Genomic DNA, 27,931 nt, shown 5'->3' with positions numbered 1-27,931 from the left:
ATCATCTACAACAAATGTCTACTGATTTTGCAATTAGAAAAAAATACATATATATTAAAAAAAAAAAAAAGCCTCTCTAGAACAATTCAACGTGAGCTGCGAGCCAAGCTCGGTGAGGGTGCATCTCCTCGCTCTCCCTAGAGGACACCACAGGTCACTCATCTGGCACATGGAGCAGCCGGAACATCAGAGGCAGTGTCTCAGTGTACTCAGAGCAGAATCTCCACAAGGAACTAGAGATTCCTGACACACTCGCATACGTACAGCATATGCTGATGCTTCCACCGCAGTCATGCAGAGTAACCAACTTGCTCCAAGAGTATATACTAGGCTACTTATTGGGAACATGTGGTTTCCTGGAGAAAATAGCCACTTTTCAAAAGCAAGAATGAAATGGCAGATAATCTCAAACCTTGTTCTTCCAGTTCCCCATCATGCATTTTCCCATCAAAGTCTTCTGACATCTCAATGGCATTATCCTCGCCCTTAATGTCTGATTTTGAGTCAGGATCTTCTTTATCCTTTTCTTGACCCTTCTGAAATGTATCTTCTGCCTAAATAAAAAAGCATTAAATAACATAAATGAACATACTGTTACTAATGTTTATTCAGCTCTAAATAGAATATAAATATATAAGTGCCAAGGTCAATGGTATAAAATTTTCTCTGGGGAGAGAAAAAAGAACCAACAGAGAAAATGCACATGATTTGTGACTTGCTTTAATATTTCTGTTAACTAATTTCTAGTTATTTTGCATTCGTTGTTAGAGAATATAGATTTTTATTGAGGTTTCTTTCATGTGAACTTTTTTTAAAATCCAGACATATTTAAAAAGTTTATGTATTCTGTATGTAGGATAAAAAAAAATTTCACTTACTATACTGCATATAAATTTAGTATCTATCTTGTCACTTTGATCTCTCATAGACATTACCCAACTGTGATGTAGATTTCCCCCTCTACTACTTTCTTTTTTATCTTTTTATTTGAAGTACAGTTGATTTACAATGTTATGTTAGGTTCAGATGTATTGCAAAGTGATTCAGATACATTCACACTTCCTCAGATCATTTTCTATTATAAGTTATTACAAGGTATTAAATACAGTTACCTGTGTTATACAGTAGGTCCTTGCTGCTTCTCTGTTTTATATATAGTAGTGTGTATCTGTTAATCCCAAACTCTTAATTTATCCCTCCCCCAGTAAATGCAATTTTCTTCACTTTTCCTTAGACTACATATTCCTACACAATCTATATTATATCTTGGGGAAAAGATTCAGATTGCTATCTCTTCCATTATGGTTGAATTTTAAAAGTCCTTTTTAAGATACAAAAGTAATACAATCTCATATAAAAATTTCTAAGCCAAACAGAAAGAGTATGTTTCCCTGGCACCCCCATCCTCCAAAATTACCAAAGAAGTTACCACTAGTGATGTTCTAGCACATCATTTTATCTATAAGTACACCAACAGACACTTAGAAATATAATATATACAGTATGTATCAATACCTGCCTCCAGCATTTTTTTAAACAAGAAAGGGATCATTCTTTACAAACTGTTGTGCAATCTGTTTTTTCAAAGTTAAAAAAATATGTCCTAGATATATTTCCATGTTGATACTTAAAAACTTATCTCATTATGTTTATTTATAGTATTGCTCTGCATAAATAGTATCATTTAAAAATAATTCCTTCCTGATGAATATATGGATTCTTTCACAATTTTCACCAGTGTAAATAATGCTGTAATAAACATTTTAATATAAATACACTCCCTTGTACACATATTTATCTTGGGGTCTTATGAGAGTTCTGTGAGAAAACATGGAATTCCTAGATCAAAGAACACAAAGAGTTTAAAATTTATTAGACACTGCCAAATTCTTCTGAAAGTTTTTTTATCCCACTTAATAATGTTTTTTTGCAGTGGATTTGTACTTTTCTATTAGGTTTCTTTTACTTTATTTTTTTCCTCATTAACAAAGTACTGGGTGCTAATGCTAATTAAGTTAAATTTGAGAAATACAGAAAGGCCAATACACACACACAGACACAGACACACACACTGTACATTAGAGCTCAACCACATAAATGCAAGCATTATTCTTTTGGTTTCTTTATATCTTTCCAATTTTCCCTTCAAAGGAAGAGAGGAAGTCTGGATCGGTTTGTTCCTCTATTTTTAATAGGTATGACCATACCTTAAATAGAAATTTGTGGACTAATTTACATTTAGAATAGAGATGATAAAATGAAATTCCACTACTTGTTCTTTCTTCAAGTCACAGTTGATTAATCTAATGACTAAATGACAAAAAGAATATTTAAACAAAAATCCAAATCAGATTGAATTTTAAAAAGTAATACACGAATCTTAGTCCAAAGCATCTAAATATTTCAAAAGCATTCTTGATTCCAACTAAAAAAGGATATAGATATTTAAAATCTGAACATGTCAAAGACATACAACAATAAAACCTATTAATAATAAACACTGGCACTATTGTTTAATGTAGTCATTACTTAAAATAGCCAAACTCTTGGTCCTTAAATGAACTACTACCAAAAGTGTTCTCTAGAAAATCAGCAAAAATGTTCCCATTTAAAATAAAAAATTTTAAAACTATTTCCTTCCCAAATTGTAGGTACAACCAATGACTGAGCTACAAAATATCCTTTCTATTCCCTGGAGAAGGAAATGGCAACCCACTCCAGTATTCTTGCCTGGAAAAGTCCATGGACAGAGGAGCCTGGCAGGCTGCAGTCCATGGGGTTACATGACTGAGCATGTGTGCATGAGGGTGGAGGGTCATGGGTTGGTAGCAATAAACTGGTAGAACTAAAAAAAAAAAAATATATATCCTTTCTATTGTCTTCAAGCTTTTAATTTATAGCCACTCCCTAAACTCCAGTATTCTTAAGGTACCTAAATCAGTCTGAAAACCATTAACCTAATAGCAAAAACATTTATATGTGTAATTTAAATACTGGAAAAGGAGTGTATGCTTCTGCATCCAATTTACATATTTCATGGTCATGAAAACATACCTGTTCTTCATTTTCTATCTGATCACTCACATCCTTCATGCCCTCGCCTTCTCCAATCCCTCCTCCCTCGTAGTCATGGAATTCAGTCGCCCCTTCTCCCGCTGAATCTTCCATAAACTCTTTGGGCAGGCAAAATCCCTTGAAAATAAAGAGTGAACGTTACATACAAATGCAATAAAGAAGTGATTCCCAGTTCAGCTACAGGAAAAAATACCCTACATAAATGATAAATTCTTATCTAGCTCAGTATTTTATATCTGGTGGAAGGACAGGAGACTTTTTGACATTCTTTTCTTCTTTGGTGCTAAGTTATTATGCCGTTTCAAAGCTTGACGTCAGATTTAATATACGAGGTTTTGACTGTGAAAGCCTCTGGTATGTAGTAATCTGTCATTCTGCTAATAGAAAAATTTGAATGAGGTATATACTAGGATGGTGTTTAAGGATCAAATCACCAGGGGTGGGGAGGGAGAGTAAACCCTCTCGGTGTCTAAATCCCAAAAGGGTTTTGTCCTTCTTTATCTACTTCCCAAATTAATAAGCCAGAGAGGAAAGAGAGAAGACATGTACCCTTGAGGTACAGCAACTTGAAAGCAGATGCTGTAAGTGAGAGATTTCATTTTCTTTCATTAAGGAAAATTTTCTGTGATGTTCCTCAAATCAAGTCACAGTGCGTGCGTGTGTGTGTGGCTAAGTTGCTTCAGTCCTGTCTGACTCTTTGCAGTCTGACTCTTTGCAATCCTAAGGACCACAGCCCACCAGGCTCCTCTGTCCATGGGATTCTCCAGGCATGAATACTGGAGTAGGTTGCTATGCCCTCCTCCAGGGGATTTTCCCAACCCAGGGATCGAACCTGAGTCTCTTACATCTACCTGCACTGGCAGGCAGGTTCTTTACCACTAGCATTTTTAAGAACCGCTAGTTCTTTACCGCTGGGAAGTAATTATAATGCCAAAAAAATTTTAAAAAAGCACCCCCGCCCTTGTGGTAACCTGACACTCTCAGCCTGGGCTGTCTGCTGCCAAGGCACCTGGCAACCCTATGGCATGGGGTCTAGAGATATAGCGACACTTGTGAAGAGTTAACAAAACTCTATTTCATGTCAGAAGGTAGCCTAAAAATAAGTATCAAATACTAGTGTGTGGGATGAAATTGACTAGAAAAAGAAATAGAAGAAAATAATGGCTCTCAATCAGAAATTCTACCAGAGAAAAGTATAAGCTATCAAGATATTTGTCAATCTGAGGATGAGAATGTACTATGAATAAGCTGACAACAAGACCAAGATCCAAGACCAACAAACACTGACTGTGACTGAGTTACACAGAAACAGCTTTCTATGGATTAAGTGCTTTACTCACAACCTAGATCTATTATCTTAGCACTGTATCTAATCTATTTTCAAGTTCTCTCAGCACTCCTCAGAGAGAACAGGAATACAGTACAGAGACTTAAAAAATTAAGGGAAAGGCAAACTCACTTTCAGGACATGTATTCTTAGAAAGGTGACTGAAAAATACATTTTTGTTAAAATAGTGAGGTAAATGGCTACGTACTCCAGTATTCTTGCCTGGAGAATCCTATGGAGAGAGGAGCCTGGTGGGCTAGTCCATGGGATCACACAGCATCAGACAAAACTGAGCACCTAACACTTTCTCACACTATTTTAAAGAAATATGTTTAGACGCATGCAGAGTAAGTCATAAAAGGAGGGAGATTCAGATGTCCTTCCGCAGGGCACATTACTGCTGCAGCTGAGACAGACGCTAAGCTCGCAGCACTCTGCTTTTATCAGAACCACTTCTACCCTCACAACCCCGTCCGTAAACACACACAGGTCTGACAGGCCAGTCATTCTAGAACCTGTCAGACAACAGCAATGGTCAAGTGGACAATCATAGCCAGCCCAAGTCTCGGGGCACCCTCAGCATACTGTCCTGCCCGTCTTCTGTATGCAGTGTTCCCTCCAGAAGTGATGGGATGTGAGACTGGCTCAGTGCCCATCAGAGAGAGGGGGCAGATCTCAATAAAGGTACACACTTATCCTCTAGACACAAGGGCTTGCCTACCCATTTTTTTTTTTAATCCCTTTGTAGTATTTTAGATACTCAAAACTAAGAACTTGTGACTGTTTACAAGAAGCCTAAACCTCACCTTCAGTTTGTAAATTCCTATCTTCTTTAAGTGCATCTCACCTGTACCATATTTAGATTCAGGAAAGATCTTAAAAATATTAGGGATATTAAAAGAAAAAAAACAACAACTACATACTTAGTTGAAGGTGGTTCTCACAAAAATGCAAGTCTCATTTTACACATAAGGAAACTGAGGCTAAGTGACTCACTCACTCTGAATCTTGGAACCAGATACCCCTGTGACTGGCCTTACCATGCCATGCTGAGTCTGTTAGATCTGTCTGCTGCTCCTGAATTCCAAGGGTAGGGTCTACAGTCTCTACAGTATCGATGCTTTTCACAGCACTGGGATCATGGCTGAATGAAGGAATGACTTCCCTATTAAAGATGCCCACCTCGCTTAACCTTAAGAACCCCATTACCATTTCATGAATAAATATAAATGACTTACAACTTAATAGCATTAAAGTGAAGTTGCTCAGTTGTTGACTCTTTGCAACCCTATGGACTGTAGCCTGCCAGGCTCCTCTGTCCATGGGATTTTCCAGGCAAGAATACTGGAGTGGGTTGCCATTTTCTTCTCTAGGGGATCTTCCTGACCCAGAGATCAAACTCAGATCTCCCACACTGCAGGCAGACTCTTTACCCTCTGAGCCACCAGGGCTTAATAGCATCAAGGATTCATTTACCCTACAGGTCTAGCTCAGAGTTATCAGAAGACTTCAAATTGGAGACAGAGAGAAAAGGGTATGAACAGAAAGCAACAGCCTTTAGGCAGACTCTGTAGTCTAGGGAACTCCCCCTGTGAGGGACCTGATTTTACTAGAAACTAAAGTAGAGACCTGATTTTACTAGAAACTAAACCAAGACTTTAGTAGAAACAAGCTTAGTAAAAGGGGAATAAACAAAGCCATAAGAAATTCACAGGGAGGGCAAATCACCTCCTGCTATTTGTGAAGGTCCAGAATAAAAGCCCATCAAACCAAACACTGATGGGTATGGAATATTTGGGTACCTGCTGCTCCATGTAAACAGTCCTTACCTTCTGGGCAAGCTCTGTAAAGATCTGGGCAAGCACAGAGAGCAGCTTTGCAGTGCTACGGTGAGTCGCCAAAGACATGGTCAGGAAGAAGAGGACGAGGTCAGAGTACCTGGACAGCACGGGCACCAGGCGCACCAACAAGCAGCAGGACTGGGTGAAGAACTGGGGCAAAACAGATCGAAAGGCCTGCTCACACCAGGTTACTCTGGGTAACCAGGCATTTTAATTACACACAGGTACACCACGCGTGCTCACTGGAATTTCCTCCTCGTTCACACAAACTCTCACAACACTACACTTCAAATTCTTAGTGACTTAAGTCACTTGTTAACATTTAGTTAATAAGGTTGTTTAGCAAAAAGTATGTTTATAAACAAATTCTGCTGGGATTCAAAGTTCGCACTGGAAGCAATGCAACAGAATAAGACGCAGTTTCTATAAAGTAAGTTGTTTCTCTGGACTTAGGGAGATGACAATGTCATCCTCTCCTGGCTTACTGAAGGGAAAGGGGGTTTGCATGATACGGCCAGTAATCCTTAGTTATGGTGGTAACATCCACCATTAACATCAAACACCCAGGAGTATGTGACTAGGATATGAAAGAATTCTAGGTACGTCAATCCTAGGTACTCTAGACTGCCATCATTTTTGCACTGACAATTGTAACCCTTAGCAAGCAAGTGCTAAGTTTTCCAAAGTCTGTCAGTGAGGTCTACACGCACAAAGAGATCAAATTCTTAGTGATTCTGCCAAGGAGGCCTGCTTTGGGAACACTATGTGGAGTGAGGTGAAACCCCGTCTGCTTCTGCTCAGCCCACGTGGACAGTGAGAAGCTCGTAAGGATCCGCTGGTTACCGTGTGCTTGGCTGCTGTACCATCCTCGCCGGATGATTTCAGCCTCTCCACCAGCTCAGAGACAGCAGAAATGATTCTCTGCACATGCAACGTGCTCACGTCGGCCCAGAAGTCCTCCTCCAGGAGTTTTGTGAGGTGTCCTAACTGCAGGCTCTCGAAGCCTGCAGTCTCTTTCATTCACAGAAAAGAACAACATGGTGAATAACAGAATAAACTCTCCTCCTCTCCATTCATCCAATAATTATTCCAACATTTATCCTGATATTTAAAACAGATCATCAAATGAAAAAATCAAGTAAGAAACTAGTATTTTCCTGGTTCTAGACATACCATCTTCTTCTTGGGGTCTTGCCTGGTCAGTGCTCTCCTCTGTTTTTTTACTGTTTCTTTCTGCTAAATTCTGAATGGCACAAAGGATGGCCCGGATGGCGGTTTCCGTTTGCTCTGAAAAATCCTCTACAAACCCTTCATCCAGCATTTGGTTTCCTAGTAAAATAACATGGTGCAGAACAAATTTTTAAAACTCAATCATTGGTTTCAGTGCCTCTGGAAATTACTAACAATCCTCATTTGTTATTTTAACAAACAGCCACCAGCTAAGCACCTGCTAAGGCTGAGTCACTGTCAAGCTGTGCTGGGTATAAAGAATGAGACACATCCCTGGCATAGATAAACCTACAAGGTCATTTCCTTGTATTAAAACAATTTTGCTGAAAGAATGCCAAAAATATGAACACAGTTAAGATGGAGTGTATAAATACCAACTTAATCCAAATAGGAACTGTCAGCTTTCCAGCCGAAGAGAGAACTTTCTGGAATAGCCAGTGAGCCTCTCCCTACTCATGTGCTATAAAGTAAGTAATGTGATGGCAACCCAGAGGCAAGGTGCTCAAACAAAAGTTAAGAGCTATGTGCTTGGGCTTCCCGGGTGGCTCAGTGGTGAAGAGTCTGCCTGCCAATGCAGGAGACATGGGTTCAATCCCTGGTCCAGGAAGATCCCACATGCTATGGAGCAACTAAGTTCGTGCTCCACAACTACTGAGCCTGTGCTCTAGAGCCTAGCCCCAGCTACTGAGCCCACGTGCCACAACTACTGAAGTCCACCTGCCCTAGAGCATGTGCTCCCATCAAGAGAAGTCACCACAGTGAGAAGCCCACACGTGGCAATGAAGAGCAGCGCCCACTCACTGCAACTAGAGAAAAGCCTGCGCAGATGGAAGACCCAACACAACCAAAGATGAATTATATATATTTATATATTTTTATATATATATATATATAAAAGAGCTATGGGCTCCAACCACACTTTCTAGCCTTAGAACCCTGAACAGATACATCTAGAACAAAACAATGTTTCTTTAGGACAATGTGGACTTAAATCTATAAGACAGCGTTCCTACACTGGGCTTTTACTCCCTTACTGAAAAGCAGTCCTCACCTTCTTGGCTGCCTGGGGTGAGCAGATGTGTCTTCCAGGTAGTGAAGTCATCTGTGGCTTTATTGATCTCTCTTCTTACATATTCCATGCTCTCAACTAAAGCCATTTGTGGGTCTGTTTGCTCACCCTCAACCCCTGGAAGAATGAACAAGGACTCTAGGCCTTGCAAATGAGCTGACACCTTGGATAGGCAACTCAGCCCAGAAGAGCAAACTTCAAAATCTTTCCTGCAACAACAAAAATGCCACAATGTTGAAAGCAAGGCGCTGCCACCCATCCACACCCACCGTTCCCTCCCTCCAACCACTAAAACTCAGGGTATCTAGAGACTTACAGCTGGACATACACCACAAAGCACTATGCAGGTCATTGGAAAACTGAGGACTGAAGCACAACCCTTTCCTTCCCTCACTAAACCGTGACCATGCGCCCACACAGAGGCAGAGCAGAGAGCACACTCACCAAGAATGAAAGAGAGCCTCGCAAGACTGCTGCCTAATTCTGTCGACATCAGCTTTCACGGTTTTAACGGTTTTCAGCATCTCTGTTAATCTCGCAGTTGACTGTTGCCAACGTGGGTCCTGTTTCCGCATCAGGCAACCAGAGGGCAGCTGCGTTTCTGGAGCTGGGGACAGGAAGGTCAGGTCTGATGGGATCAGGTCCCGCGCTGCTCGGGAAAGCAGCCCCTGGAGGCGCTCTGGGTCTTCCAGGTAGGGGGCGTGTCCAGGAGCAGGCCCAACAGCCGGGCAGCACTGGAGGAGCCAGGAGAGCTGCTCTAGCAGGACTTGGGTCTGCATAGCCAGGTGCTGTAGCCTCTCTGTCCACTGCTGCACCCCATCCTGAGGAGGGAAGGCCACGGGGTAGACGGGCGGCCCTGTCAGCCTGCTGTCCATCTCTTGCACACAACTGAGGAGGTTCCTGCGCAGAGAAACAAACCCAGGGGAAAAACACATGGCACCTTCAACTGTGTCACCGAGCCGTCTGTTAACAGTAAATTCATTGATTTCTGGATGAAGTATGGGCTCTTCCACATAATCAAGAAGAGATGCTCCCCCAGAGGAGTAAAAGGTCTGATCATATGCCTTCCAAAGTACTTAAACACAGCCTTTGGTGTTTAAACACACCCTTCAGAGTAGCAGAATGGGAACTCACTGCTTATCGTCTGCCACTGACAGGCCTCTCATACCTAACACAGTCACAGCAACACAGTGACTTCAGTCACTATTTTCTAAAATAAAAAATCTAGTAAATGTTGTATACTTTGCTATATAAACTCTTGTGAGCAGGGACAAAATAGCTGAAGTGACTACAGTCTAGAATATGATCTCTCAGCCAAGGATCCACTCAGCAGGTGATGACAGGCTTCCTAGCCGTCATCTTTTTAAATATTTATTTCCATTGGGGAGCATCTGTGTATAGTTCAGCAAACTGCAACTCTGTGATCCAAAAAGCCTAACAAACTCAAGTCGATTTACATCTGATCTGTGCCAAGACTGGGATGCCCCAATGCCGTGAATGCAACTCTGTCCCTCAGCCCACATGGACTGCCAACCACGAACTCCCTCACTCCAGACGAGGTGTGGTTTAGCTGTGACCATTTTTCCCGTCTGACTCCACCTTCAACTCATCCCCCGGAGGTGCTGCCAACACCAGGGGGCAGAAGTGTTACCATCAAAAGTAAGGGGCCGAGCCAAGGCAACCCCATCTGCCTCTTTGGGCCTCAGACCTCACATTACAACTGGGAGCAGCTCATGCAGCAACTGTGAGCCGCACACAATTCTCCCTGATTCATTCCGAGAAACGCGGCCAGTCAGCAATACCTGAGGAGGATCCACTGCTCAGTCAGCACAGTCAGGGAGCGCCGCTGTCGGATGAGCACCTTCATCAGATGCGCCGAGAACCCTTTACACCGCTCCACGTGGCCCGCGCCCACCTCCTGGCAGGGAGAGAGGAGAGTGTGCTGAGGGGCAGCATGGTGCAGACGCCACTGTTCCTGCACTCCTGGAGGAGCCCTGTAGGGGGCAAGCTGGGTGTGCTGCCCTCTAGAGGCCACACATCCGTCCACCTCTGGGAGCAGGGCTTCTCCAAGTATGCTTCCACAGACCACGGATGTTCCATGAGCAGGAACTAGTTTAACACCAAAACTGGGTATCAGTGATGTTTTCTCAATTTACCAGGGGGTGGGGGGGGTGGGGTGGGGAATCTGAGGGTGGCATTCTCAATTTGAAGTTTTTCTTCCATAATTTTTCTTAAGGATTTGGACCTGCTAACAAATGGTGAGTAACAGAACTTGTTATCAAATGCTTTCTGGTTAAGCACAAAATTACATTGATTACATTACATTCTCAGGTTGATAACTGCAAAAAGCTCAGTCACCTCCAGTGATGGGCTGTGATCATGTGACCAGGTCTGAGGACGCTGCCCTGGATGAACAGGAGTCCCCAGGTCCTGCAATCCCAAGGCTCTATCATCCTACCTTGGCTGGAGCCGCCAGGACCGCAATAAGCCTGACGTGTCGTGCAAGAGAGCGATAGAAGTACTTCTGGCAGCCCTCCCATGAAGACGAGATTTCTGTAAGCAACCTGGAGAAGAAATCAACATGACGTAATTAATTAAAACCGTTATCTCCACCCCAGATCCTGAGGAGTCAGAGACTGGTCCATTCAGCCACAACCAGAAACCAAGAGTCTGATCAGATTTACTTCTGTGAGGACCCATTGAATCAAGTACTCATCAGTCCTTTACACAAAGGATGTGACAGTAACATGAGACCTTAGAAGAGGTTTGTGTATATGGCACACTTAAAAATGTGACCATTCTCTTACAGATTTTCACCTGTACCTTCAAATCAAGTGAGCAGACCTCAGGAAAAATCAAAGGGCCAAAAAAATAATGGGAGAGATGAACACGAGGAGGAAAGAGAAATGAAAAGAAGAAAATCAACAGTTACTAACACTTGCTTTAAATGCTCAAAGTGGTCCCTTGTCGTCCTCACCCCACCAGACTCCCAACAGAGCCCAACCTTCCAATGTTTTACATTCATTCCTTACCTTTTAAAAGGGCAGAAGGAGAGGGAAGTTTTTTAAAAAAGAAAATTAATACTTACTAGGTGCTCACCACCTGCCAGTCCTGAGCCGGCACTTTTTAAAATGTTATCCTAATGGCAACACTGGGCCAGAAGTACTGCTACCCCTACTCTGGCAAATGAGGCCATGGAGGCTTAGCCGCCGTGCTCCATTTATAATTAAAAACACTAACCTAGAATCAGCCCCCTGAGTGCTGCTGACTATAGACAACGCGCTCTGGAGATCCAACGGGTGAAGATGGAGCATTTCTTGAGGGTTTTTTGTACGGGCCCAGGAAAGACCTTTGCGATATGACAAACCTAGGAAATAAACAGCATGTTTTTAAACAAAGAAACTCTGAAGAGAATGGATTAGCAATGCCACCGCTAATCAAAGTCATGTCCTGGGGAACAGCATCGCCCAGGACTCTCAGGCCCTGCCCCACACTGAGTGAAACAGAATCCGCTTCTGCACTTCAGCAAGATTCCCCAGGTAGTTCATATACGAGTTACTTCGAGAAGCACTGCTCTCTATGCAACGCTGGAAGGGTATGTGCGGTACAACAACTGGCGATGAAAATAAAACGCATGGTTTCTGAGAAACCTCATTGCAAAACTGTGAAACTCTCTGGGAGTCACAAATGATTCATCACAGGATTTTCGTACGTGCAACTGCAACTCTCCGAATGGCATTTCCAAACCTTGCTTCCCACCTTATGTTTCGCACTATCTCAACTGTCTCTACAAAGTTTCCCCGAATCAGCCGTGTTATTTTGCTTCCTAAAAGCAGATGAGTATACTCCACTGAGTTTTCAGTGAAAACTGTACCAGTTTTTGTCAGGTGTTTAAAGAGGTCTGCTAAAGCTCGCTGCTTCTGCATGAGAATGTGCTTGGCTTCCGACCGCTGCTTCTCCTTCTCTGCGGAGGGGTCCACCTTTAAGCTCTGAAGCTCACTCATAAAGGAGATTACGTCGCCTGCAGGGAAGACAAGGGAGAAACATGGAAATCCCCAGGAATTCTTAATATACTCAGATTACCCAAGACCAAGGACATTTTGGAAACAAACACCAAGTGTCATTCATCTTTATATCTAACAGCCCTCAGCACTGGTAAATTCTCAATAACAACTGATGACACGCATGACAAGAGAAAAATCGGAAACAATCTATCTTGACAACAAACAACCCAAATAAAAGTAGCTAATCTTTTTATCCAGGGGTTTTATAATCAGTCAAGCAAAAAACACTTATTGAACATGGATCATGTGCCATGATTTACACTAGGAACTTTAAAACACTTGAATAAACTTCCCATAACTACAATATGAACTGAGCTTCTATGCTGTACCATGTGCTTCGAAAACATTCTTTTAACCTGTACAGCTCCAGAACTTCTTTGTAGCCACTCTAAGAGGCTCAGAAAGTCTAGTCATTTTCCAAAGGCCATTCAGCTACAGAGCAGACCTGAAGCCAGGACTTGAACCCTGGCTGAACTGACTCCAATGCCCAGATTCTTTCTCTGCCTTCCTGAGTAGCCACAGGAACCGAGAACACGAAGGTGCTGCCAATCTGCCACAGGTAGTGTCATGTCCTGCCAAGTCCATGCCGAAGTCCTAATCTCCCAGGACTTCAGAATACGACTGTGTTTAGAGATGGGGCCTTTAAGGAGCCCATGAAGCCTTGTATGTGGACTCTAATCTAATATGGCTGGCAACCTTAATAGAGGAGACAGGGACACAGAAAAGGCATCTACAAGGAGAGAGCCTCAGAAAAAAACCAACCCTGCTGACATTCTAATCTTGGACTTTCAGTCTCCAGAACTGTGAGAAAATCAATTTCTATTATTTAAACCAACTAAGACATGGCACAGCTGCCCCTTGAACAACATGGGTTTGAACTGTGTGGGTCCACTTACATGCGAGTTTTTTTTTTTTCAATAGTAAATACCTCAGGGCTTACGCGAGCCCGAGTTGAATGAATTTGCGGATGTGGAACCATGGACACAGATGACCGACTCTAAGTGACACTTGGATTTCCCAGCTTGTGAAGGGGCGATGCCCACAGCGGTCAGCTGTACTTTGCTAAGGCAGCCTGAGCAGATGAACGCAGGCGGTCTAGCCCGCCAGGTGAGAGCCCACACACTGCACACAACCAACACAGCCGGTAGGAGAGGTCGCTGTGCGTCTCCCAAAGGGCGCACCTGGGATCTGTAGGCCATTCACCCCCATCATTAGGCACAGGCAGGCAGGTTATCTTGAAAAATGGATATTAGGCTATTACTCTAACAAGTTGGTTTTTACTTTATTTATCTGGCTGTGCCAGGTCTTAATTGCAGTATGTGGGATCTAGTTCCCTGATCAGGGATCGAATCTGGGTCCCCTGCATTGGGAGCACAGAGCCTTAAACACTGGACTGCCAGGCAAGTCCCACTAACAAGTTTTTTTTTTCTTTTTAAATATATTCCTGAGGTCAGACTGCAGCCTTACTGGAGAAGGACCAGCTTGACTGTGACCCCACACTCGCTGGGGCTGGGTAGAGGTGGAGGAAGTGGTGAAAGGCTGCCAAGGGCCCAAACAGTCTATTAAGTTCTGGATCCCCTTAAGTTGCTGATACACGGCAGAGTAAGAACAACCAGGGAGACAAGATTGCTATGGCTCTCCGAAGTGCAAGGAAAAAGAAAGGGACTGTGGATGAACTTTTCTTCTCCTTTAACTCAAGAGAGACAACATTCTGAGAGGTGGTGACGGCATCCAGACTCTAGGAAACCCTTCACTCACGTCCCTGACCAGGAAGAGCCGATGTGGACAAGGCTGCTGTAGAGAATGGCTAACACCGCTCTGGTCTGCACGAGAGGAGGACAAGACGAAAACCATGATGACCATGTGTGGGGTCTCAGCTGACTGTGTCTGGGTTTTGGCTGGTTTGTAACCCACTTGCTTCTTCAATTACCTGCTCTACACTACTAGAACACAATTAATCCCAGCCTTCCTGGGCCACCAGGGATACTTCAGAAAGCAAGCCTCCTCAGTCTGGGCATGCACCCACCAGTGAACTGGTCGAGGCCCTCCACGAGGCAGGGCAGGGGGCTTCCCTGGATGAGCGTTAGGCACATCTTCCTCATGCGTTTCAGGAGTTTCGGCAAGCGACGCAGAAGGGCCCCCTCCGAGGGGAGAGGGGCGCCCAGACACTGCTCTGGAACAGCACCCTGTGAGATAGAGCACAACAGTCATAATACATCCCCACACGGGTGCTGAATTAAATGTCATGCCCTCCACATACCCGGCTCAGCAACAGGAAGCTCCCCTTGCCCCATCTCTGAAGTCTCACAAGAATAAATAAAACATTACCAAAGGTAAAACAGCACGTGCCTCAGGTGCTTAGCAGAGTATGGAGCTGGTGTGCAAGGTCCCCGTCAGGGAAGCCCCTGACCCCACTGCTCCCAGCGCTGCCTTCTGCGCTTGTCATGAGAGGCCGTCCTGCTCCCTGAAGGCAGGACTGGGCAGCGTAACTGCTGCCTCTGAGATAATGTGCAACGCTATGCTTCGCAGACACACAGGCAGGGCTAACCTGACCACCAAATCCTACTTCAGCCACTGTCTCCCATCACCCTCTAATTCCTGACACTTCAAATACCAGGATCCAGATACTAGGGAAGGCAGCAGATGAAAGGAAACTAGGCAAAGGGAAAAGCTTTTGTCTGTCGGGGCCACGGTTTTACTACTTTTTTTTCCTGAGGAATCCTGAAATTCTTAACTCAATAACAAAAAAATTTGATTAGCATTATGAGTGGTGAGGTGATGAATACAATCAAAAGAAGATAAATTTGGCAGCCATATCATTTGTGTGCAGCCATATCATAGCTGGACGCTCAATTTCTACTAGCTTTCTGAACTATTAAAATATTTAACACAGCTTGAAGAATTGCATTGCTAACTCTCTAGACCCAGCGTGGAAAGCACAACATGATGGCAAAAGCCATCACAAGTGCTCCCCACACCCAGTGACTCTGCAACAGGGACACCCTCCTGTCACAGACCTGCTCACTCAAGGTCTTGATAACTGTTTCCATTTTCAGGAATTTGGTAAGCCAGTTCTTAAGTCTCGGTACTTGAAACTGGCCGTGATGGCAGTTCACACATTTCCACACCATGGTCATCAGCAACCACTTTAAGCAGCATGTCACTACACATAGTCACTCCTGGTGTGTGCAGCAGCCTCGTCACGTGGGATCCCAAAGGCAGCTTCCATGCCCTATTCCTAAGCTGATGCTTTAAATCTTTGCTTACGGGTAAGTGAACTGTTCACAGATAAGTACATCGGTTTTGTACACAAGCCCATGTTAAGCTTCCAGCATGAGGATTAACACTTTTTGCCTTACTAGGCAGCAGGGTCAGAAAGACAAACACCACACCGCTAGCCCAAAGAGGAAGATTTCAAAGGCATTCCCTCACCTAGCTCTGAAGGCACGTCTCCCACAGAAAGCACAGACCCCGTCTGACCAGCTCAGGAAGAAGCAAACACCATCCCGCGAGCTAATACCTGCACAGCTGCTGGCCGGGCTAACAGGGTCTCCCTCAGTACCCTGTTCAGTCTCTGAATGGGGGACTCCTCACTCGCGGTGGCACCTGTCGGCCTTGGCAAAGAGTCCGGCTGCTCCTCCTCATCCCCCTCCGCCAGGGATGACCGGCAGGGTTCGCTCAGGACAGCTTCAAATTTCTTCATGAATTTAAAGAGGGTTCTGGCCCCCAGGTAATGGGAGATAAGGGCAGGGAAAAGTAAAAATGGAAAAGTGAGGAAATATGTAAATGACATAATGCATACACAGGCAACTTAATAACTTGTACCTCTGGTATACAACGAGTGTCCTAGAAATTCATAACCTTTTGGGTTTTTTTAAAGGAAAAAGCATGGCAGGTATTCTAATCTCAACTGAAGCCAGGAATGGTGGGATCACTTGGCTGAAGGTGAGCGGGTGGCAGAGGACTCGACCTTTAGCAGCACACAGACCACTCTGCCTCCAGACACATCAGTTCCTCCAGCAGTGAGACTGCTTTGGGTGGGAGGGGTCATGCTGTGCAGCCAGAACAGTCTAGTGTTTTTTTTAGCAGGTTTAAGGTAGCACAAGTCAGGCCTTTGTAACAATGTAGTCATGCTGTCTATCATTCAAAAATTCTGAGTTTTGGCCACCCCCTGTTTTAAAAGATGAATTACCTGTGTGTCTTTTCCACAGACTGCTTAATAGACCAGAAGCTGACATCATTCCACTTGGATATCTTAACAAATTCCTGTAAGATAAATGAAGCTCAAGGAAGGGCTTTACAAAGGTGGTGTTATTCTGTTTCTTTCTAGATCACCCGTGTGATGACCAGAGCTCTCTTCATCCCTAACACAGGACAGTGTGTCAGTGAACAAGTAAGACAAGTCTAATAAAGGGATGTGTGTTTGTCTCAAAGGGATGGAAAAAAGTGCTGCTACAATCAGTATGTCACTGTGTACTCCAGCATAAACCGGCCTTGGTTCCACAACCACTGAGAGTATCAAATATAGGATCACAGCCCACAGACCGACACCAGGTGGCGCTCCTCTGAGGTGGAAGAGGGAGCCACCCACCGGCTGTGACTGGGGAGGGGGCCCTAACAGTCCTCCTAGGCGCCTCTGATGGCTGCTACTCCATGGAACCCTCACACACGTGGCCAGGGCACCAAAGGAGCCAATGCCACAAAACGCAAAACCTGCCATCCTGCTTGGCTGCTGCTATGCTCCCTTCTGTTCCTCAGAGCCCCTGTTTCACTGTTAATCGGATTAAAAACAGAACTGAAAAAGAATTTGCTGCTTTTGTTCTCTCAAGAGTGATTATGACTGCTGTTCATCTTACTTTAAGCTCTTTTTCCAGCGGGGAACGAAGTTCCACAATTTTGGCCTGGACCCGGTTGAAGAATTGCTTGTAATAATGGTACAAGTTCCACAGAACACTGCAAAGTGCATCTGGAAGAAAGGAAAAGGAAATGAAAACACCACACGTGCTGCTGGCTTCTCCCTCGGGGCTGCACACTCCCTCGTTACTCTCTGGGCCACGACATCACAGCACAGCACCCACAGATTACATAACAGCTCGTCGGGGAGCCAGGCTTAGCGGTTCCCAGAGATGCAGGCTGCCAGCACTACCCTATTTTTTTCATTTCAGTCTGCAGTGGATATTTTCTCCAGTCGCACTTTTGTTCTTAAAGAAGGCATACTCAGATGTTCTACCAAACTCACAATTTCCAACTCTTTCTCAGAATCTTACTGTAAAGTCAGCAGAAACTAAGCCTGTTATAAAAGATGGCATATTAAGAGCTCACCTTGACTACTCATTCACGTAAATCTATACCTTACGGTGACACTTTTATCTAAACTGCTGTGGTCAGGGATGGTAACTGACAGTAGAAGTTTTATGTGCAGTTGCTTGATATGTGGCAGTGCTCTCCTGAGATCAAAGAACCTAATTATAGCCTGGATCAAGCAGAAGCTTAGTGGGACATATGCACCGTCTAGACAGACAGACGTGCTGCCTCAACATGCCAGCTTCTAGGATCTGCATCTGTTGATTTACCGCTGCCACAGTTCACTAGCCAGGGATTCAATTATAACCAGTCTGCACTTGATTTCAGTGTTTTTCTCTTTATCTCACCTGAATCACATTATAGTAAAAGACAACTGAAAGTGTCTTGTTTAAAACCTGGTATGCAATAAGACACCTGTCTCGAGAATTCAAAGCCTAATCATTTTAACAGCATAGGGTAAAATTAAAGAAAAAAATTTTTTTACACATGTATGTATATCCTTACCTTTTCCTTCGACTTGTGGCATCAGCAAGACATGACAATGGAAAACCAGTAACATCTGAAGTCGTATGTGGAACTCCCCCAGTGAGGATCCTTCAATAAATGCTTGTAATGTGCTGACCAGCAACATCAGGGTCATCTGTTTGTCATCTTTAGAGATTCAAAGAGGAAAACACACGTGTGTCTGCAACCATCACTCCGTGTCATATTGCACACAGTCTACTATGAGATCCCCGAGGGACACCAGTTAACGTGACGTTTGGAGTGAGGACCACAGCTACATTTCAAGCTGGTTTAAAAATGGCAGCTGCACTAGCAGTATATGTGAAATGCACACATGGCAAACGAGGAATTATGAGGCCCTTGTTCTAAGCATGAGATGAAACCCTTTTAACTCAAGCATTGTAACTACTACCTACCAAGACAGGAACTTCCTCTCTGACTTGTCTCATGGACACAGAGAATAAGGAAATCTTATCTTATGACTAGCTCTCTGGACTCTGGATAAGTCACTTTAGCCTCTCTGACTGTCATCATTATTCTCAGTAAAAAAAGAACTACCCAGCTTTTTCGGTTGACCTCGGGAACACCGGCTGTCACTTAACATGTCCTGTGTGAAAGCAGTGGGTGGAGGACAAGGGAGCAGTAAATCCCAGGCTCTGCAGCACTTCATGCTTAGCCTGGACCCTCTACATAAGCAGGGAATTCATGGTCAGGTGTTACCTTCCTGTTCCTCTGTTTGTTCCTGCATGTGCTTCTCCAGCATCTGGTAGATGGAGAACCAATGCTTGGTGGATTTCTCAGTGTGGCGCTTCATGGTATTATCCAAACTCATGGACCAACAGCTGAAATGTGGGAGGAGAGACCAAGGAGGCATGTAAGGAAACCCATTCAAATATGTGAAACCTTGGAGGCAGGAGCTAAATATTCACAATTCTCTCCTCCTAAATGAAGATGGAGAAGCTGCCAGTCTGCTGCCTCAGAATGCATGCTGTTGTCTGGTCTCCAGCTGACACATGACATCAACTCTGAAGGAACAACCCATCCAAAGACCATGTCCCTACAATGTAAGTTCAGGAGGGGGAGTGACAAATGAATCACTCACTTCAGTTCCAGTTTACGCCAACGGATGATCAACTGACTGACCAAATCAAGATGTTTCCGCAGAGACAGGGCTCGACTTGCATTCTCCTCCCAATCCTGACAAGACACAGAAGAAATTCACTACAGCCATTATTCAGTCCCTTGATCACCTCCTCCCTCAGGAACATCCTTAACTTTTCTTAAGCAAAGACCACTGGGACCTTAAACAACCTCTATACTGATGTACCAGGTGGCGCTAGTGGTAAAGAACCCACCTGCCAATGCAGGAGACATAAGAGACATGGGTTTGATCCCTGGATCAGGAAGATCCCTTGGAGGAGGAGATGGCAGCCCACTCCAGTAGCCTTGCCTGGGAAATTCCATGGACAGAGGAGCCTGGTGGGCTTCAGTCCACAGGGTCACAAAGAGTCAGACATGACTGAAGCAACTGAGCATGCATGCATGCACCAATACATAACCATCCTGCTTATCCAGCCTGGAGATCTTTCTGGTTACCTGACGAACCTCCAGCTGAGCAAATAGCACAGGATTTGGAGACCTGAGTCTGAATCGCTGTATTGTTAGTCACGTGACCCCCCTTGAAGTCCAGAGCCCTAATCTGAAAATCAGGGGAGCACCAGCCACTTCAGAGGCTATGAGAGGACTGAGGGGGTGAAGATGCAGACACCCAGCCAGTCTGAAGGCCAACTGGAATAATAAGAGAATCTCTTCAGTTGATGACAAACTAAAATGAGGACTAGAGAATCCTCTTACCTGTGCCTTTGCCAGAAGGATCTCTAAGCCATTCAGGAACTTTGAGATGGGGCTGGAAAGTGGGAAACTACAGATTCGGTCCATTACAACCAGCAGCTGCAGGGGGGAGAGAAAAAGATCTGGGCATGCTCACAGGGCTATCAATTGCCCACAGTCAGAGGGTACTGAAGACGGGCCTATTTCACGCAAAGGCCCTGCTTTACAAGCACCCATGAATGCTGTGGGTAAAACTCCAGGGCTGCGGATCCTGCCCAAGATAAACACTTTCTCTGCTGTATTACTCTGGAAGTGAGACTGAGTTTGATAAGGTAATTGCTATTATTACTGTTATAAGTTATTACAGAATTAGCTGAAGATCACAGAGCAAGGGTCTGAGTTAAAACTACTAAGCTTAAAAGAGCCAGACCCTTGTTTACATAAGGATGTGTCTGAATAAAGAGCAATGCAGCAGCATTTCATATGTGGATGGCAAACCCTGAGCAACAGATAGAGTACGTGGAACCTCAAACACCATTCACAAGCAGCATTACAAACGTGAATATTCATCCTACAGGAAACAGTGCCTCCTCGAAACGTGTTCTGTAAAACCTGTGTCACCACTGTGCAAGTCAACGCACCTGGGACAGTGAGAAGCGGCCTCCCCACCACCGCCCTACCTGCTCAAGCGCTGGGTGCTCCGGCCAATCCTGCAGCAGCCGGTGAACAGCCTCTGAGAAGCCTTGAAGCACGGGCTGGCAGTGCCGAGCTTCTGGAATGTTGGGGTGATGGTAGAAGTCATAGGGCCCGTCAGGCTTCACCATCAGGTCTGAGGTCACTTCCCCAAAGAGAGTGTTATGGGACAGGGTGCAGGCCAAAAGCTGGCTGCCCAAGAGCTGGTCATTCAGCTCAACTCCTGTGAAGTTATTAACAAGATCACAGTAAAGTTGGTGTCAAGTTACAAAGATGTTAGAAACATACTCAGAAACAAAGAATGACTGGGACTGAATGAAGCAGACATTGCAATGCCATTCACCCCCAAAGCAACACAAGCCCAGGAGACTGTGACTCTAATTATAAATGGTTGTCACCAAAACCTGCCAAGTTTCAGGATACACAGATACTGCCTCCACATAATCAAAGAGGGTGCAGTTTGGTTTGAAGGATTCAAATTCCCAGTTTTGGGGGCTCTTCGTGGCAGAAATGAAAGATTCCTTCCTACTTAAACCATGGTGTTTTGTTTTCATGAGATATAGAGGCAGAATGAAAGCTTCCTTCCTACTTGCATGGAGCAAATCATGAGGTTATGTAGGAAACTGCATCAAACCATACCCTGTGAAATTAATTTCTGAGTTCCCAGGCTACTCCCAGCAATACATGATTTCATTAGAAAAGCACCAAAGCTGTTAGAGGGAAATTAGAGATAACATGGAGAAACAAGACCATTAAAACTAATGGCATATCCTTACTTTCTTAATCCCTTTAACCAAAGTATTCAAAGGATGAGAAACCATGGTATGGCAGAATTTTACATTGATTTTGGAATTAGCTTTAAGTCCCTTAAGTTAAGGAAACGCCATCAATTCGAACTTAGCAAAAACAGGGACGTAGCAGTTTTAATTGTTCCAGAAGCAGCAATCACATCGACTCATTCTGATTTCCCAAGAGCTAAAGAGAAGTAAACCACCATACCCATCAGGGGGTAGAAGTGTGTCACGAGAGATGCCCCTGTCTGGTAGCAGGACAGAAACAGGCTGAGGTAGTGCTCTGTCCCGTGGGGTGGCGGACTCTGCTGGTACCAGAGGGACCGGGCGAAGCCGAGGCACAGCTGCTGGTGGATGCGCATCACAGCCTGCATGGAGCTCTGTGACAGGACGGCGGGGCCAGGGGTGGCCTCCTCCTCTTGCCCACCTGAAGGTCCCTTCTCCTCTAATGTGGGTTCTACAAAAATATCTGCAAAGTCCTGTAAATAACATTAGAGCAATTGAACTTGTGAAAATCAAAATCCAGTTCTGATCAGACTAAAAGCAATGGGGAGGAATGGAGTGTGAATGATCAAGAAGATGAAGTAGCAAATTATGTGCATTAAGAAGTTATTTTAAAAATTACAAAATCATTCAAAGGGAATGTAACAGCACCTAACAAAGTGTTGCAGTCAGTTATAGAGTAAATCCTAAGAGTTTTCATCATAAGGAAAAAAATTTTCTTTTATATCTATATGAGTGATGGGTATTCACTATACTTATTGTGGTAATCGTTGCATGGCAGATAGAAGTCAGATCCTTATGCTGAGCACCTTATAACTCAAACAGTGCTGTGTGTTAATTATATCTCAGTAAAACTGGAAGGGGGAAAAAAAAAAACCCCAGCCATTCACAGGTGAGGTGTGTGGCACCAGGGGAGCACACTGCCCACCTTCTCGTGCAGTGGGAACTGGCTCCTGAAGGCCCGCTCTTCCTCTTCCTCCTCGCTCAGGGCTGTCCTGGGGGTCCTGCCCCGGTACCTGTACAGGCTGCTTTCCTGCTCCGCCTTCTCCTGGGCTATACGTTCCTGCTCGTCCCACTCATTGATGATTTCCTGAAAAATCACACATTCCAGCAGAAGCTTATTTGCCTTTGCTCAGGCACTTATAGTGAACAAAGGCAGGATTTGTTATCTCTTTATTTCCCATGAAAACAAAACACCAGGGTTCAAAACCAGATAAATGACAACGTCCAAGAAACTAAATTCCATGTAGCAGAGAGTAAATGGGCTTTGTTTTCAAACCATGTATCTGTAGCAAAATGATTTTCCTAAATTCTCCCTTGCTGTATTGTTACAATTTTGCAGGTGTGAAAATCTGCAGGACTGGGGACCTGCTGTGAGGCGTGGGTGGTGCTCTGTATTAGGGGTCAGCAAAGTGGGCATGTGATGCAGACTGCACTTGGCCAGCACCTCAGGGAGATGGATGCCCCATGGGTTCGGAAAAGAGAAAATAAACTGGGGACTGGGTGTTCTTGGGGAACCAATCAGGCAAAATGGCCATACCTTACCAGACATTTCCTAAATCCCCTACCACCTCTAAAGCCCTTTAAGTATTGAGGAGGGCTGAGGACATGAGCATCCTCCGTTCAAGAAGACAGTTTGTATCAGAAGCCTAAGCAAGCAGTTAACCATTGTCTCAGTAATTCTGCTTTCTCGAAATTTTACCCAAAGATCTTGCTTTAAGACTTTTCTTAGAATGGCACTGGTTTGGGTTTTTTTTTCTCTTCTAAATTAGCAAAAAGACTTTACATACAAATGTAAATATTTAGTGATAGGAATAAACCAATGTGCTAATAGTTCATATGGTTCACATGGCTTTAAGTGGCAGAATCTAACACTTTAGCTTATACTTATTCTTTTAACTGTCTACAATGAGAACAAATTGCTTTTGTTGGTAAGGGAGAAAAGTAGAAGTTATTTTCTTAATGTTAATAAAAGTTGATATCATTACATGGCAAAACCCATTGTAAACAAAGTCAACATCAACAAACTAGGACAGACCATTTGCAATGTGCATCAGGCACAAAGGACTGACGTCACTAATAATTTTTTTTGATCTCTTAAAAACAAAAAAGGCCCCGAAACCTGACAATTAAATGTGAAAAAGCAAGAAACAGCTACTTGATCCCCACTCCCTAACCACACGATCTCATCTACGTTGGGCACGGCAAGTGTCCTCCAGGCACGCTGCTTGTGTCCCTGGCGCCCTGCTGGAGGTGGGCTCACCTGACATGCATGTCTGAAGAGCTGCAGGGTCCGCTGGTCCAGCTCTCCCTTGCACAGCACGTGGGAGCGCAGGTATAGGAGGGCGTTCAGCAGCAGCTGTTCTCGGCTTGTGCAGGGGCTTTGGCCCTTCTCTTCCAGCTCCCGTCCTCCCGAGCGCTTGAGTATCAGCTTGCTGAGGCCACGCAGCACCTCCTCCGACTTCACAGAGCACAGAGCGTCTGCGTGGGCATAGTAGGTAGGGAAGGCAGGGCCCACCGATGGGAAAGCCAGCAGGGATGTGGCCAGGGCCCCCAGCCTGTCTGCGCCAGCCAGGCCACCCTGGAGCGAGGCATGGACCTCGCCCGCCACCAGCCGCATGCCGTGTTGCAGCTGCAGTATGGAGGCCTGCAGCGGGGCCGTGGCGTCTGGGTACAGGGCAAACTCCTCGGCCAGCCGCCTCCGGAACTGATGGTGCGACTGCTGCCAGGAGGCCTCCTCCTTCAAAAGGTTCTGGGCCACCTGGGCGGCCCGAGGTCCATCCGAGCGCAGGGCCTGCAGGAGCCGCGTGAGCAGATCCTGAACGGTGGTGGCCTGGGCAATGCTACTGACGTAGTGGTGGATTTCCTGCACCAGGGCCTCATATGTAGGCAGCGGGGGCCGGCAGGCCTGCTTCTTGGACAGGCTGCAGATTAAGTTCTCCAGCTGATCAATTCTCTGGCGAAGCAACCTAAAGGCAAATCAACACCATATGCAAATTCCATTAAAAGCAAAATAACAAATCTAGACTGAGCTCTTGGGAAATAGAAGGAAGGCATTTCAGCTTCTGAGGCATACAATGATGAAATACTGACAATTACAATGAGAATGGATTATACATCTATAGCATTTACCGTGTGTAACCCATGTTGTCAAGCACTCTGGATGTGCATCTCATTGAAGCAGGCGCTATCATCCTGCTTTTACAGACAGGGCACTGCAGTGTAAGGCACTGAGTGGTCTACCCAAGGTCTAAAGCTGGTGGAACTCAGATCCCACTAAATAGTACTTCCTAAGGTAACAGATCCCCTGGTGCCCGTCATCGCACCCAACTCCTTCCACACTGAGAGCAAGTTCTGCTTTCAACCCTCCTGGCTCCAGATAAGTCCTCCCACTCCTTTCACAGAGTATATTTTTCCTGATTATAACTGGGGCTTTGGGATCTACTTGCTAATAGAGCTCACATATGTAGAGCATAGCCTCAGGTTAACACTGTAATGACACTGCAAAATGTCTTTTTAAAAGAAGATTCTAGCTGATAATCTCAAGTTCAAATAATCATCACTCTACAGTGTTACCTGATGTGAGGGTGAGAATGACTGAGGATGACTTCATCTTCCAGGTCTCTTCCAGTCTGCAGCTGGAATGAGAGGTTCCGGGTCTTCCACTCACACTGCAGCTGGTGTAACTAGCAGAAAAGGAGAGACTGGTCTGCTGCGCCCAGCTAGGACCAGGCCTGAGACACACAGCCCTGAGGGAGGGTCGCTCCCTGGATGGAAGGAACCTGGGTTCCTGAATGACACAACAGTTGTGGGGTGGGTTCTGCTCCACTAATCTGGACCACTCACCTCAGAGCTGTCAGGTGAAAAGAAACTATCTCACTGATGCCAATGAACTACTGAATCTCTGCTACTGCAGCCTGCCCTTCACCCCAACTAATTTAATTTTCCTTCCTCAAAATATAGGTCCACTATATCACCATTTAACATACTCAGTTCCTGAGCTTGGTTGGGAGTTCAAATAGCAAGAAGTACATCACCCTATCTGAATCTACCTAACTCTTGAGTTTTGGATAACAAACACCAACAGTTCAAAACCTAAGGTCTACTCATTGTTGTTTAGTCACCAAGTTGTGTCAGGTTTTTTGTGACCCCATGGACTGTAGGCCGCCAGGCTCCTCTGTCCATGAGGATCCTCCAGGCAAGAATACTGGAGTGGGTTGCCATGCCCTTCTCCGAGGGATCTTCTTAATTCAGGGATCGAACCCACGTTTCCTGTGTCTCCTGCACTGGTAGACAGATCCTTTACCAATGAGCCACCTGGGATGCCCTTAAGGAATACTATACCCTGTCTAAATAAGTTACTCAAATCCAAATATCCAAAACTTAATCTAGGTAGAGGCATCCAGATGGTGAGGGATACTATGAGTGTCTAGGAGAGCCTATCTATCAGTGGCATGTAACCAGCATGGTGGTTATATAACCCCTTGTGGTGCCTGATCCTACTCGGAGGAACCCACAGACAGGACAACACAGTCTTTAGAGCACACTCCTGGAATGTCGCAGGGTAGCTTATGCACATCACCCCCCTGTGCTCTGAGAATCCAGAAGGGAGTAAAAGGAGTAATACACTAAGCAAAGCCAGCCCGTCAGGATGCAGCCCACACTCCAACCCTCCTTCCATACCTCTTCCTTGGCATACTTGAGCTTGTACTCCCTCTTCACAGCGGGGTCAAAGCGCGCCTGGGGAAGCCAGGTCTGGATCTGGAGCAGGCCCAGGCTCACCCACAGGCTCCCACGGCGGGCTGGCTCGGGCAGGTCACCCTTGCCTTCCACCTCCCCGAACAAGTGGCGCAGAGAGGTAAGCAGGAGACACAGCAGCTCCTTGGGCAGCGCCTCTTGCCTGGCCAGGTCCCCAAGAGTCTCGCCCACGTGCTGGAAGGCCTGGCTATCCCTGAGCAGCAGCTGCCTGCAGTTGTGCACATGCTCTTGCTGCCGGGGCTCGGGGAGCAACTCCGCCAGGCCGGCCAGATGCCGGCACAGCACCAGGCCCTGGAGCTGGGCATCAGTGCGTCTGCAGGGACAAGGGAGCACTTACTGGGGTCTGCACTGCAGTCACAGGCATTTCTTTCTTACACTAGCATTCGTCCTTCCAGAAAACAGCAAGGCAGACTACACTGCTCTCCAGACTACATCTGGAGATGAATTTCTATTCTCGATCTGATATGGTTTTCTAGGCACCACCCTCTTGGTGACAATACACTGAGAGCTGGCAGAGGGGCTGGCCAGCTCATAGCAGTCTCTGTCATGGACTGAAAACCTGCTCATTCAGCCAAAAAACACCTTTCCTCAACCCACCGGAAATAGCCACTACCCAAACAAGCTCTGACCGAGGTCCCCATGACACACCCTGGAGGAAAAATGGGAGCTGTACCGTCTACCCAGGGAGAGGGAATACCTGAACTCTGCCACCACCGGGACAGCCATGTTGGTCCAGAGCATCGAGCTGACATCCCGGAGCTGCTGGCACCTCTCGACCCACTCCCCCAGGGTGACGTGCGAGGACGACAGGATGGGGAGGCCGCTCACATCCCAGGGACTTGCTCTACAGCTGCTGGTCACGATCTCAATGCAGCATTTGGAGAACACGGCTCTACTGAGACTGCCAGGACCCTGAGGGAGGGAGAGGAGTCAAGTTAACTTTTAGAAATTAACTAACGGGGTTTCAACAAGCAGCACTGGGGCACCTCAGGTTGTCAGGAACAGGTAACCATCATCCTGAGACAGGACCAGACTGGCAGAGTGGGGTCGGGTGCAGTGGGCCCTTCAAGGACTCCATTCTCTATGAACGAAGAGCAGGGGTTGCTTTTGTCAAGCAGGAGAAAATCCCTCACACCTAGGCATCAGGAAGACCACTTGTGCGGCAGGACTGAGGGCACACTGCAGGAAGGTGAGACTTGGAGGCAGGGGAAAGTGTTGGAAGACAAACAGATGAGCCAGAGGGACAAGCCTCTGCTTCCTGGACTGTTAACCTGGGACACAGGAATAGTGTCCATGACAACAGGTTAGAGGTGAGATCCACAGGAAAGCAAACCTCGACTGCATGCAACTCTTGGTGATCCGTAAGGTTTAACACTAAAGGCTTTGATATATCTTATACTAAAGGAATCAATTTTGATATAGGAATGGAACAGAGCTGAGTC

The 27,931-nt window shown here is 45.4% G+C and overlaps 1 protein-coding gene across 3 annotated transcripts in view; it reads right to left on the bottom strand.

Moving 5' to 3' along the window:
• MDN1 (midasin AAA ATPase 1) overlaps positions 1-27,931 on the bottom strand; it is a 140,565-nt gene that overhangs the window by 19,223 nt on the left and 93,411 nt on the right. For 2 of the 3 annotated variants that reach the window (XM_086317723.1, XM_086317724.1), the window contains 26 exons: positions 27,187-27,401; positions 26,415-26,802; positions 25,308-25,417; positions 23,995-24,700; positions 22,660-22,821; positions 21,937-22,207; positions 20,925-21,160; positions 20,269-20,364; positions 19,517-19,611; positions 19,135-19,256; positions 18,415-18,561; positions 17,463-17,572; positions 16,799-16,872; positions 16,127-16,325; positions 14,633-14,792; positions 12,417-12,563; positions 11,783-11,909; positions 11,001-11,106; positions 10,345-10,460; positions 8,987-9,442; positions 8,525-8,751; positions 7,417-7,572; positions 7,087-7,256; positions 6,232-6,393; positions 3,055-3,192; positions 413-554 (listed from right to left, as the gene is read on the bottom strand). In XM_086317723.1, coding sequence (XP_086173849.1) covers positions 413-554; positions 3,055-3,192; positions 6,232-6,393; positions 7,087-7,256; positions 7,417-7,572; positions 8,525-8,751; positions 8,987-9,442; positions 10,345-10,460; positions 11,001-11,106; positions 11,783-11,909; positions 12,417-12,563; positions 14,633-14,792; positions 16,127-16,325; positions 16,799-16,872; positions 17,463-17,572; positions 18,415-18,561; positions 19,135-19,256; positions 19,517-19,611; positions 20,269-20,364; positions 20,925-21,160; positions 21,937-22,207; positions 22,660-22,821; positions 23,995-24,700; positions 25,308-25,417; positions 26,415-26,802; positions 27,187-27,401 — 5,038 coding nt within the window. The remainder of the gene's footprint in view (positions 1-412; positions 555-3,054; positions 3,193-6,231; positions 6,394-7,086; positions 7,257-7,416; positions 7,573-8,524; positions 8,752-8,986; positions 9,443-10,344; positions 10,461-11,000; positions 11,107-11,782; positions 11,910-12,416; positions 12,564-14,632; positions 14,793-16,126; positions 16,326-16,798; positions 16,873-17,462; positions 17,573-18,414; positions 18,562-19,134; positions 19,257-19,516; positions 19,612-20,268; positions 20,365-20,924; positions 21,161-21,936; positions 22,208-22,659; positions 22,822-23,994; positions 24,701-25,307; positions 25,418-26,414; positions 26,803-27,186; positions 27,402-27,931) is intronic. The other variant, XR_015133133.1, reaches the window with a different exon arrangement.

The sequence above is a fragment of the Bos grunniens genome, chromosome 9 (assembly GCF_055505025.1).
Source record: "Bos grunniens cultivar Pamir isolate PY7600 chromosome 9, Bosgru_T2T1.0, whole genome shotgun sequence".
In the NCBI taxonomy this organism is placed as follows: Eukaryota; Metazoa; Chordata; class Mammalia; order Artiodactyla; family Bovidae; genus Bos; species Bos grunniens.
The sequence above is the reverse complement of the archived record's forward strand: the minus strand, read 5'-3'. Positions and strand labels throughout refer to the sequence as shown.